The sequence below is a fragment of the Squalius cephalus genome (genome assembly GCF_949319135.1).
Source record: "Squalius cephalus genome assembly, chromosome: 23".
Classification (NCBI taxonomy): domain Eukaryota; kingdom Metazoa; phylum Chordata; class Actinopteri; order Cypriniformes; family Leuciscidae; genus Squalius; species Squalius cephalus.
This window is the reverse complement of record NC_137144.1, coordinates 13054609-13067337: the sequence shown is the minus strand read 5'-3', so window position 1 is coordinate 13067337 and position 12729 is coordinate 13054609. Positions and strand designations below refer to the sequence as shown.

Here is a 12729-nt window from a genome sequence, read left to right as displayed (position 1 = left end):
TGATTTAGATTTGACTCATGATGAGATGGACCACTGAATTGATTGTCGATCTTCATCAGCAACGTAGAGATGTATAAATAGCCAGGATGTGATTAATATGCAGACACATGAAATGCTGGTTTATGGCTTGTTAGGCACATTTGATCCATGATACATTAATCACAACATCAATGCCATTATCAAATGTAAAGATGAGGAATGCGCCACAGACGGTTTCCTTGGTAACAGGGATGGAGCAGACGGCCCCCAATTCCTCTTTGCATTGAATGTTTAGTAATGCGCTGTAAGTGTGCGGATGGCGTAGCCGAGAGTTCTGCTGTCGCTGACAAATTTCCCTTCACAGGGCTGACCGAGTCTGGGATTTATCTGTGACAACTTTGTCCTCTGAGAATTGCCTTTCACTTTCTGTTTAACCATTAAGCAAGAAGATAAAATGAAACGATGCGAAACACCAAGGCTTCAAAATGGCATATTAGCTACTAGTTTTGAAAGGAGGTAATATGCAGTATATATATGTGACTGCGGTATATACTGTATGACTAAATTATAAAAAATAATAATATAATGCTAAAACATCATGATTATTAGTTGATTGGACAGTCAGGGATAATATATGTTTACACAAAATTGGATTAATTAACAGCTGGGAAGGGATTTGATTAATTAACTGGATAACACTTGCTGAATAAGCATGCAATTTAGGTCATGCAACAACATGGCATATTACTTTATGAAAAATGTATTCCACATCACAGTAAAAAAGCAATTGTGACATTCTGTCATAACTGTTATATTATATTTCACATTTGAGACTATTTTTCATAGTTGCGGCATTATCATCTCAAATGTTTAATTTAAACCAATTTTAAAGGTCGAGATTGGCTTTCATAAATACCTCATATGTTACATTAAAATATTAGTCAGTATGCAGCATATAATGAAAAGTTTGCAGTGAGGAAAATGACCCAACACAAGCTAATGTCGCATGTTAACTGTATATATACAATAATGTAGCCTTCTATTAAAACCAATTGACAGAAGTGGGTAAAGTACATGAAAGTAATGCAGTAATTGTACCTGAATTGTATCTGTGCAGGGGGCAGCCGCATACCCAGAAAATGAAGACCAGCAGCAGAGGCTGCGAGAGGCTGCTGAAGGGTTACGGGTCGCCACCAACGCAGCCGCTCAGAACGCTATCAAAAAGAAACTCATTCACCGACTGGAGGTGAGGACATGCATTATCATCCCACCTCCCATTTAGCAGTCCTCTCTGCGTTTGCTCCTGCCTTCTAACGCACGATTTGATCGTAGTAAATTATAGTGGAAGACACTAATGAAATGTAAAAATGGACCATTCTCCAAAATGAAAATATGTCATAATTGACTTATCCTCGTGTAGATTTTCAGTTGGTATCATTTGGGCTACTTATATATGTATATATATAAATATTTATTATTTATTTCTGGGCCATCTGACCAATCACAACATACTGGGCCATCTGACCAATCAGAGCAGAGTAGGCTCTCGCAAAGGAGGAGTTTAGAGAGACTGAATAATTTTTCTAAACGTTTCAGACACTGTGAGAAAAGAGGTGATGCTGAAATGTATATTATGAGACAATTAATGTTTGTTTTTTTTTACCTTGGATGCATGTAAACCTGTTGTAGGATACCTTTAAAACTAATTTAGGAAACTTTAAAATAGCATAATAGGGGCACATTATATAGTTTTTCTTTCATCCATCATGGATCTCAGTATGGTTACACAATGTTCTTTTGCTCTTGCGTCAGTTTAGACCAAGACTCATATTAGCATGGAAGCAGTAGCTTTTTATCAGCTTGTATGTGTTGTAAGACGCAATAAAAGCAGTCCAGTTTCCATAGCGGGTATTTTTCCAGTTTCCAACAGTTTCGTCCAGTGGAATTCAGCGTTCTGGTTCTGTTTGGTCTCTTCACATCAACAAAGATGGCTTTGTTCTTGAGGATCTTGCTTGCATCTATCATCCGTCCTTACACATGGAATATTATTTCTTTATACATACTTGAATACTTGAAAAGTGTAGCATGTTGGCAATTTTTGCTAAATCTTTTTACGATGGACATATATTGCGAGTGCGACTAAGTACGTTTCAGTCCCAGAAACATCCCGATATGCTCCACAATCCTTGCTGGACCTGTAATGAAGTACGACCACTCAGTACAGTCATGTCTTTGTACGATTAATGCAACATCTAACCCTGTGCAGTATAATACCAGATAATAGGGCTGCATGAATCGTGACATGGCTTAGTGCGATTTGTCAAGTCATAAAGGCTGCCATTTAACTAAATAAATATATACCTAGTTCTGGCATTAAACTCAGTCTAGATGGCGCAGGCTGATAAGTCCCTAACTCATTTGGTAGCGATCGTCATCTACATTGCGCAGCTGATCGGTTGCTGTTGCAGGGGTGGGACTTGGGCGCTGAACATGCTGATTGGTTGAGTTCATGACGCATTTTGATTGGTTGACTCCACGCAGCATTTTATTCAACCACCATCTGTTGCGGTGCGTGCAGTAACAGTCGTCTGTTATTCGAATCAACAATGGAGTTTAAAAAACACGACCGATGGACCGACGACGAGGTTCAGGCTTTATTAAAGCTACACTGTGTAATTTTTTAAGGTTGATTCTTAGCAAAAAACACTTTGTTCTTTCAGAATGATATGTGCTCATTAATGTGTAATTACTTCTACCAACTAATCAAGTATTCTCGTAAGTGTAGAATCTGCCATTTAGAATACATACGAGCGAGTCGCTCGAATGGCGGCAGCCATGTTGCGCCTCCATCTTGAAAATACATTAGCCAAAGAGGGACATACCTGGAAATTCAAGCTTCGCCTTTCGCGTTTTTACACTCAGTGGCACCGTGACGAATGCAAGAGGGAGATTACTCGCGACTGCCGGCAGATTTGAAATAATACGGCCACCGTAGGAGTTAAAACGCCCTCGATATGGGAGGGGCTAGAAAGTAATATTCAGTTGGTAGTCATAAACAATTTCACCGCTAGATGAGAGAAAATCCTACACAGTGTAGCTTTAAGCTTAAATTCAGAGCATGAAATCCAGTGGGAATTATAAAGTCGCGCGCAGTCCTACGTCACCGGACTATTTGACCAATCTTCACGGTACTTTAGACCACGGTGGAAACACAGCTAGCAACAGGTCTAGGGGAAAAAAAAGTTCCTGGGACAAATTGTTCCGGGTAATTTTGGTGGAAACGCGGCCATCTCTATTACCATGCCAATCTCTACTTTTTTTCTCGTGTAGCCCTTCCTGATGTAATAGTCCACCCCTGTGTCCACATTCGCTATTTCCTGTGTTAGTAATTATTGATGCTATAATTCATCATGTTATTTGTCTGGAACAGAATGCAGCGAAGCAAGCCGCGGCGGCAGCGACGCAGACCATTGCCGCCGCCCAGAATGCAGCTGCATCCAATAAGAACACCATGTCACATCAGCAGCTCGTGTTCAGCTGCAAGGTATTGTGGGTACAATTATTTACAAGAGAATGCAAATTTGAAATAAACTATCCTGACTTTGGTTTTGTGGATGCTCTCCAGGCCGTGGCAGACCATATCCCACAGCTAGTGCAGGGAATGAGAGGCAGTCAGGCCCACCCGGAAGATCTCGGTGCCCAGCTAGCCCTTATCATCGCCAGCCAGAGTTTCCTGCAGGTAAAACGCACAATTCTGTGCTTGCTTAGCACTCCCGATTTGGCATTAAATGATCCTCACGTTCCTTTTTTTGTCGTTGTTTGTGTTTTGTTTGTCTCCAAACAGCCAGGAAGTAAAATGGTGTCGTCTGCTAAAGCGGCCGTTCCGACGGTAACCGACCAGGCAGCGGCGATGCAACTTGGTCAGTGTGCCAAGAACCTGGCCACCTGTCTGGCAGAGCTGCGCACCGCTGCACAGAAGGTACCCACAGTTCACTGCCTTATTGTAGTCCTTAAAACACCTTTAAACACTTGGGTGTGTTCACACGTGGCAGGTTTGGTTAGATTAAATCAAACACTGATGTGCTTTGACCGAAATATGAACGCAACATAAGACAGGACGTGATGTCCCAAGATGCGACCCTAAAAAGGACAGAATGCTCAAGCATGCCTGTTTTTTGGCATCATAGGAGCTACGTTGCACATTACGGTTCTGGACGGAAAATCGTCTCCTTGCAGCAGATCTTCGTTTTTGTGTGTGACAGAGGAACTCCAGACACTGTCTTGGCTCTTTTAAACATTTTCTAAGCTCTTTATGAGTTCTCATCATAATACCATCGTAGTCATACAACGAGGTCATTTAGCCCAGCACACAGCATTGTTTTGGATGTTCAATAAGTTCTGGCACAAATTCTATGTCATAAAAGCTGATTTTTTTATGTTTTGTTCAGTGGTAAAAATGATATCGTGAATTCTGAGCGAACCAGGACTAAATGGGTAATTTTTTGGTCTGGACCAAAAGAACCAAGAGAACCGAACTACAAGTGTGAACAAAGCCTTAGGCATATTGTAATAACCTTACTGCAGTGCACTGCGTCAGGTTTAAAAACGAATATTTCCATTACTCACATTTTAAAGGGATAGTAAACAGAATTAAAGGTTTTCCCATCATTTAAGGTCCAGCCACATTTACAGTTGTTCGTCAAATCTTTGCAGTCAAAATTCAATAGGAAACTGCTCGATCTGAAACTATGCGAGAGAGAGAAAGATTTCTTAACACAGATTTTGCAAATTGGTCATGCGAGGGTATAAGGGTATACATTTTTCATCTTTCTGTGTTGTGTTGTAGGCTCATGAGGCGTGTGGTCCTCTGGAGATTGACTCTGCACTCAACGCTGTCCAGACTCTGAAGAGTGAACTACAGGATGCCAAAATGGCCACTCTGGAAGGACAACTCAAACCACTACCAGGACAATCGGTAGGTGAAGAGTACCACATTAAAATAGATAATCACACTTATTTACAATTCCATTTTTACCATAACTTCTTCACAATGCTTGTGTCTGTAGTTGGAGAAATGTGCTCAGGATTTGGGGAGTACGTCTAAAGCTGTGGGCTCCTCCATGGCTCAGCTACTGACTTGTGCCGCCCAAGGCAATGAACATTATACTGGTGAGATGACTTATGTGGCTTTACAACGTATAAAACAAAATACTTCAGGAGAATCTATAGGTGCTGAATACAAAATGCACAGTATTACGAACAGAATAACAACAGGATTTACTCATGTAGAACATGTTCCTGGATTAACGTCCTATTAACCAATAATTATTTTGAGGTTAAGGCCTTTGTTGCTTAGTAGTAGAACACGAACAGCAAATGCTGATCCATGAATATGTCTTACTTTGTAAATCAAGCCGAATGATGTACTGTTTGAATAAAAATTTAAATAAAAACTTGCTTCATCTTAAGCAATTTACAATTGGTTCAATTTGGAATCGAATTGGGAATTGGGAATCAAATCCTAGATCTTGGAGCGCCTAGTGCAATTCTCTACCAGTTGATCTTAACGATTTAGTTATTTGTCAAGGCTTTTTTGTTATCAAGTGTCTCATCGGGTTTTTTTTAACGAAGAGTCTTTTTTTGCAGAAGTGTTTAAATTCTTTTTCTAAAAATGCATCCACAAGATGCCAGTATCTCAAAAACTGGCTGAGTTTTTCCTTCAGCGCTGCTCGTTCCGGATTGAAAGGCATGAAAACAGAGAAGAGAGAGCGATGCTGTAACTTACCTGCTCCTCCCATCAATTTTTTACTCTGTCTGGCTGGATTGCTGCTCCCAGGAGAGCTTCTGAAGACAGATTTTAATGGCACGCTCAAACAAATCCCCCCTCTTCCACTTCGGCTCCTGCAGCTTCTCAAGCCAAGGGTATAACTAACCCCGTCCCTCATTAATCTTATTTTCACTAGATTTAACATACCATCAGCAATTGGGCTCTACTTGGCTGGATAATGCAATTTGATGTAATTTGCCTACATTGGCCCTTCCCTATTTTCGCTTTCAGTTCTATAAGTAAAGGCCAGATCCCATATGGCACCTCATTTTCTTTCCACGCTCATTTGTTGGAACAGCAGGGGCATTCTGGGTCAACCATGCACCAAAACGAGGCTTAAAGCTTTATTTGGAACAAGACAGTTGGGCTGAGTGCTTCAAAAATGTCCTTCATTTTGCAATTACAGTTTAGGGCACTAATGTAGTCAGTAAATGTAAAAACAAGGTTAAAGTGAATGCGTTGTATGGATATGAGTATGATGACAAGTTGATAAGTGGATGACTGATAGTATTCATTTGTATGGCAGATACTAGTGTTGATATATGAGAGAAAAGTGGTTGAATGGCAATAATATTCTGCTAGCCTGTGATTCAATGATCCAAATGAGACAAAAAAAGCACACACAATTTGGAAAAACTAAAACATTTATTTTACACAATTTTTTTATTTTTAAATGTACACTTAAGATTAATTAAGCCAAGCAGGAATGGTTATTGAATGATGCAGATGATCTCATTCTTTCACTGTGATAGATATAATCTCATAATGCCAAATATCGACCAATTAATCAGATTGTAAATATATCTGTCGATCACTCTAACAGATATAATCTCATGTCAGCCGATTAATTGGTCCGAGTGATGCATGCCGTGATCGCTATGATAAATATAAAATCAGAATACTAAATATCAACTTATTAATTGATCTGCCGATACAGTGGTTGATCACTGAAAGATGGCAAACATCGGACATTTAATTTGTGTTATATAAATATACAGTATATATTGCTCAATTGCTATGATAAATATAATCTCAGAATATTGCTTTATTAATCATTCTGGCCAATATATCGTATGATCACTGATAGATACAATCTCATAATGCCAAATATTGGTAGATTAATCAGTATGGCCCATATATTATTTCATAATTAAAATCAATAGAATCTCATAATGTCAAATAGAAATTAATATCAGAATGCGCTGTTATATCAGTAGATCACAGTGATAGATATAATCTCAGAATGCTTAATATTGTCTGATTAAACTGTCTGTTATAACAGTCTATTATATCGATAAATCATTGTGATAGATGTAATCTCAGAATTACAAATTTTATCCGATTAATCAATCTGACAGTTATATCATCACTGTGAAAGAAATAATCTTAAAATGCCAAATATCATCCGATTAATCGGTCTGACTGTCATAAGATGTCTGGCATATACAGTCACGTGAAAAAGAAAGTACACCCTCTTTGACTTTTATGGTTTTACCGATCAGGACATAAACAATAATCTGGCCCACAGCAGGTATTAAAATGAAGGAAATACAATACTCAGATGAACAACAACACATGACATATTACACCATGTCATATAACAAAACGAAGAAGCCACGTGTGGAAAAAGTTTCTCTAAGAATTGCACGCTCTGACCTTGGGGTGAATTTGCTGGGACGTCCACTCCCGGGAAGATTGGCAACTGTCTTGAATGTTTTCCACTTGTTGAATAATCTTCTTCACTGTAGAATGATGAACTTTAATTATACCGTATAACCCTTCCCAGATTGATGGGTAGCAACAATTGCTTCTCTAAGATTATTGCTGATGTCTTTCCTCCTTGGCATTGTGTTAACACACACCTGAATGCTCCAGACCAGCAAACTGCCAAAACTTCTGCTTTTATAGAGTTGGTCTACGCTGATGACCAATTAATCAAATACATTTGATTAGCAGCGCCTGACTGCTACTTACCCTCTTAATCCCTGTGGAAGCTGTAAGGGTGTACTTATTGTTACAAATATTGACATATGTCATGTGTTGTTGTTCGTCTGAGGTTATATTTACCTAATTTCTTGATCTGCTAAGGACCAGGTCCTGATATGTAAATAGTATTCAAAGAGGGCTGTATTATTCAATCGCTATAATCTCAGGATTGTGTGTTTGCGACAGGTGTGGCAGCAAGGGAAACCGCTCAAGCTCTGAGGATATTGGCTCAGTCCGCGAGGGGAGTAGCGGCGAGCACCTTGGAGCCTCAGGCTGCGGCCGCCATGCTGGACTCCGCTTGTCACGTGATGGAGGGCTCGTCCATGCTCATCCACGAAGCCCACCAAGCCCTGGTGTGCCCCGGTGATGCCGAGAGCCAGCAGAGACTAGCGCAGGTAGGACGACGTAGATTCAACCTGTAAACAACACGTAAATAAACAGATGTCTGGCCATCTGCGAGAAGATTTATACATTGAAAGTAGAAGTTACACAAGGTTATATAGTTATCCAAAAATGTGTCTGCTCATCTTTATTAGAGGCCAGAATACTTTTTTTTGTTTTCTTCAGCTACTTTGTAAAAACCAGATCAATTTCCCATCAGCTCCCTCTTGGCAATTATCTCCAATAAACCGAGCTATTTTCTTCTGTTTCTCGGCGGCCCTTTTTCTGGAAGGTTTCAGTGCGCCTCCTGATTCGAACAGGTTCCTTTGGGACACAAACATATTGCTTGGCATATGTCTGTGACAGTGGCATAAATTAAGGACATGGATTTCTCTGTTGTGCTGAGGGGCTGATTTAAATTTTAGATTCAAACTGCAACTCTCTGGGCCTTTGTAGAGTTATTGATGGGGAGAGTATGTGTTGTTGTTTTTTCAGGTGGCAAAGGCCGTCTCTCACTCCCTGAATAACTGTGTGAACTGCTTACCTGGACAGAAGGATGTGGACATGGCTCTCAGGAGCATTGGCGAGGCCAGTAAGAAATTGCTTGTGGAAAATGTGAGTTCTTTGTCAGTTCTGTGTAGCTACTAGTGAGCCTAAACTTAAAAAATCGTTATTACATACATTTTTGCAGTTGGTTTACATAGAAATTCCTTCTGATCATGTTTCATGAATGAGGCCCATTGAGTTTATCAGTGATTAAACTCAACCTAAACTCTGACATTTCACCCTTTCAGCTTCCTCCATGCTCCAAATCCTTCCAAGAGGCCCAGACGGACCTGAACCACACGGCAGCCGAGCTGAACCATTCGGCCGGGGATGTGGTGCAGTCTTCACGTGGGAGCAGCGGCCAGCTGGCTATGGCTTCTGGGAAGTTCAGCCAAGACTTTGATGAGTTCTTAGATGCCGGCATTGAGATGGCCGGACACACTCAGGTACAGTTTCAATGCCTTCTCAGAGCTGGGAGACAGTTCATGATGTGCTCCGGCCAAAGAGAAATCTCAATGGTCCAAAATTCCACTTGCATTACTGTATATTAAACAAATATGTTCTTTGTCAATGTGAATTTATTACTTCAGACTTTTTGCTTTCAGTCAAAAGATAAATATATATATATACACTACCATTAAAAAGTTTTTACTGTTGCTCAGCAAAATTTCGAAAATTTCAAATAAGAATCCATAAAATTGGGAATATTGCGTGAAGACAGAAAAAGTTCTGGATTTCTCTCTTGTTCAAGTTGGTCATGTGAATTCACCGTGTTGACCAACGGAAAGCTGCTGGGTTTCAAAGTTATCACTTTTATGCTCACCAAAGCTGCATTTATTTGATTTAAAATACAGTAAAAGTAGTAGTATTGTGAAATATTATTACAATTCTAAGTAAGTGTTTACTAATTTAATATGTTTTAAAATGTCATTTATTCATATAATGACAAAGCTGAATTTTCAGCATCATTACTCCATTCTTCATTGTCACATGATCCTTCAGAAATCATACTGATTTGCTGCTCAAGAAACATTTATTGTTATTCTAAATGCGGAAAATGGTTGTGCTGCTTAATATTTTTGTGTAAATTGTGATAAAATGATAAAATAAAATGATTAAATGTGTTAACTTTTGATCAATTTAATGTACCATTAACTTTTGAATGGTAGTGTACATTAAATACACTATATGGACAAACGTATTGGGACAAGCCTCTTAATTATTGAACTCAGGTTTTTCATTCAAACCCATTGACACACATGTATAAAATCAAGCACCTAGCCATGAAGTCTGCATTTACAAACATTTGTGGAAAAAATGGGTCGTTCTAAAAAAAAAAGGGTGTGATAGGATGCCACCTTTGCAGTTAGTCAGTTCGTGAAATTTCATCCCCGCTAGATATTCCACCATCAACTGTAAGTGGTGTTATTGGAAAGTGGAAGCGTTTAGAAGCGGAAGGTCATGTAAAGTCACAGAGCGGGGTCGCTGAGTGCTGAGGCGCATGGTGTGTAAAAGTCGCCAATGCTCTTCTGATTCCACAGCTGAAGAGCACCAATCTTCCACTGGCATTAATATCAGCACACAAACTGTGCGGCGGGAGCTTTACGGATTAGGTTTCCATGGACGAGCAGCTGCATGCAAGCCTCACATCACCAAATACAATGCCAAGCGTCGGATGGAGAGGTATAAAGCACATCACCATTGGACTCTGAAGCAGTGGAAACATGTTCTGTGGAGTGAAGAATCACACTCCTCTGTTTGGCAGTCTGATGGGCGAACGTTTCCTGCATGACTGCATTGTGCCAACTGTAAAGATTGATAGAGGAGGAGTTATAGTATGGGGCTTTTTTCAGGGGTTGGACTAGGCTCCTTACTTCAAGTGAAGGGAAATATTAATGCTTCAGGAAATCATTTTGTTTTCAACTTTTTTTTTTGGAAGGACTTTTTCTATTCCAGCATGACTGTGCCTCAGTGGACAAAGCAAGGTCCATAAAGACACATTTGGATGAGTTTGGTGTGGAAGAACTTGACCAACCCCTTCGAAAACCTTTGGGATGCGAGATTGCGAGCCAGGCCTTCTTGTTCAACATCAATACCTGACCTCATAAATGCTCTACGTGATGAATGGGCAAAAATTCCCACAGAAAGCCTTCCCAGAAGAGTGGAAGCCTGTTATAGCTGCAAAGTGGGAATCAATTCCACATTAATGTCTATGTATTTAGAATTTGATGTTATGACAGTCCCTGTTGGTGTAATGGTCAGGTGTTCCAATAGTTTTGTCCATATAGTGTGTGTTAAAAACAAACTTTTTATACGCATTTTGATTAATTTGTTAATTAGCGCCTCTAATCCGAATCACTCAGGCACATAATTGTCCCAGAGAGCATGAAGACGCTCCACCCTAATGAAATCTTTGATGATGTTCTGGTTCTGCATGTTTTGTTGATTAATTTGGAGAGACGCACCAGCACAAGTGCTTGATGGAGCGTGACATGCCCATTAAAGGAAGACTGAGGGATAGTGAGGGACACCGAGGTCTGGAAGGACAGGATAGCCATCAGGATATCTGTGAGACTATTGCCTATCTAAATAACAAGTAAACAGCCACAGTTTGCTGTTTTAGGGCAAAATTACTAAAGCATACCAATTTTGCTCGTGAATATTAATTATGTGCCGGTATCATGTAATTAATGTTCAGTAGGTTCACATGCTTTGTTAAAAGGCAAACTATGACAAATAGGTGCTAGCCATAGTATATTTGCCATTTACTGTCTTTTACACATAACCTTCATGGCTATGGAACGCGTGAAATATGGCACATAAATACAGTAAGTGATTTGGACCACATTTATGATACTTTAATGTATCATACATCCTTTTTAAGGCTTGAAAGCTTCGATTCCCAATTATAACTGCATAGAAAAGTTACAGGTACTTTTTAAAATATCTCCTTTTTTGTTTCTAAGAAGAAAGAAAGTCAAGAAAGTAGTATAATTTTTGGGTGAACTATCCCTTAAATTTTTTTTAGCCAGAAAATAAGACCTCTTTTCAAAGAACTGCACATTTTTCTGCTGAATAAAGTTGAAAATCATGATGGTTTGACTGTAGGCTGAGCCTCCATCTTCTGTCTCCACAGTCCACAGATGACCAGATCCAGGTGATTGGCAACCTGAAGAACATCTCCATGGCATCCAGCAAGCTGCTGTTGGCCGCCAAGTCCCTCTCCGTTGATCCAGGGGCGGCAAATGCCAAGAATCTCCTCGCAGCTGCAGCACGGTAGGAATGAGCTTCATTCGGTGGCCTGGGGAGAGTTTACTGATCATTAGCCAGTCAACCTGAGGGCCGGCCAACGGCAAGTAATGAGCTATTCAGCTGAATGTTTTCACAAAATTAGAAACTTTGTGTATGAGTGAATAAGAACGTACCTACTTAACCATATTTTTGGATCAAATTTGTACCCATATGTGAGCTAAATCTGACAAAACTTCTTTTGGGGGGCATTTTCATTAGTGAAAACTGTTTAAATATAAAGTGAAGTTCTGTTTTATTGTGAAAATGCAGAAAGATTTCTGTTAGGGTTAGGGTGTGGCTTAGGGTTAGGAGTGTGCATGTGTGTTTGTTAGTGTGTGTTGTTGTTTTTTCGGTAAGTGAAAGTTTTCCTTGTTTGTGTGCTTGTTAATTTTTGTGTGTGAATGTTTGTCTTTGTGTGTTTGTTATTGTATGTGTGTGTTTGTTAGTGTTTAAGTTTTGTTTGTTATTGTGTGCGAGTATCTTTGTGTTTGTTACTGTTTAAGTTTTGTTTGTTATTGTGTGAGTATGTTTCTTATTGTATGTATGTTTGTGTTTGTTACTGTTTGAGTTATGTGTTTCTAAATGTTTGAGTTTTTTATCGTGTGAGTTTGTTTGTGTTTGTTACTGTTTGAGTTTTGTTTGTTGTGTATGTTTGTGCTTGTTAGTGTGAGTTTTGTTTGTTATTGGTAGTGCTTGAGTTTTGTTTTGTGTGTATGTTT

The 12729-nt window shown here is 39.5% G+C and overlaps 1 protein-coding gene across 2 annotated transcripts in view; it reads left to right on the top strand.

The window, feature by feature from the left end:
- tln2b (talin 2b) overlaps nucleotides 1-12729 on the top strand; it is a 173923-nt gene that overhangs the window by 121113 nt on the left and 40081 nt on the right. For both annotated transcript variants that reach the window (XM_079858777.1, XM_079858778.1), the window contains exons 21-30: nucleotides 1097-1225; nucleotides 3410-3523; nucleotides 3605-3718; nucleotides 3824-3958; nucleotides 4826-4954; nucleotides 5046-5148; nucleotides 7979-8187; nucleotides 8669-8788; nucleotides 8968-9165; nucleotides 11856-11995. In XM_079858777.1, the coding sequence (XP_079714903.1) occupies nucleotides 1097-1225; nucleotides 3410-3523; nucleotides 3605-3718; nucleotides 3824-3958; nucleotides 4826-4954; nucleotides 5046-5148; nucleotides 7979-8187; nucleotides 8669-8788; nucleotides 8968-9165; nucleotides 11856-11995 (1391 nt within the window). The remainder of the gene's footprint in view (nucleotides 1-1096; nucleotides 1226-3409; nucleotides 3524-3604; nucleotides 3719-3823; nucleotides 3959-4825; nucleotides 4955-5045; nucleotides 5149-7978; nucleotides 8188-8668; nucleotides 8789-8967; nucleotides 9166-11855; nucleotides 11996-12729) is intronic.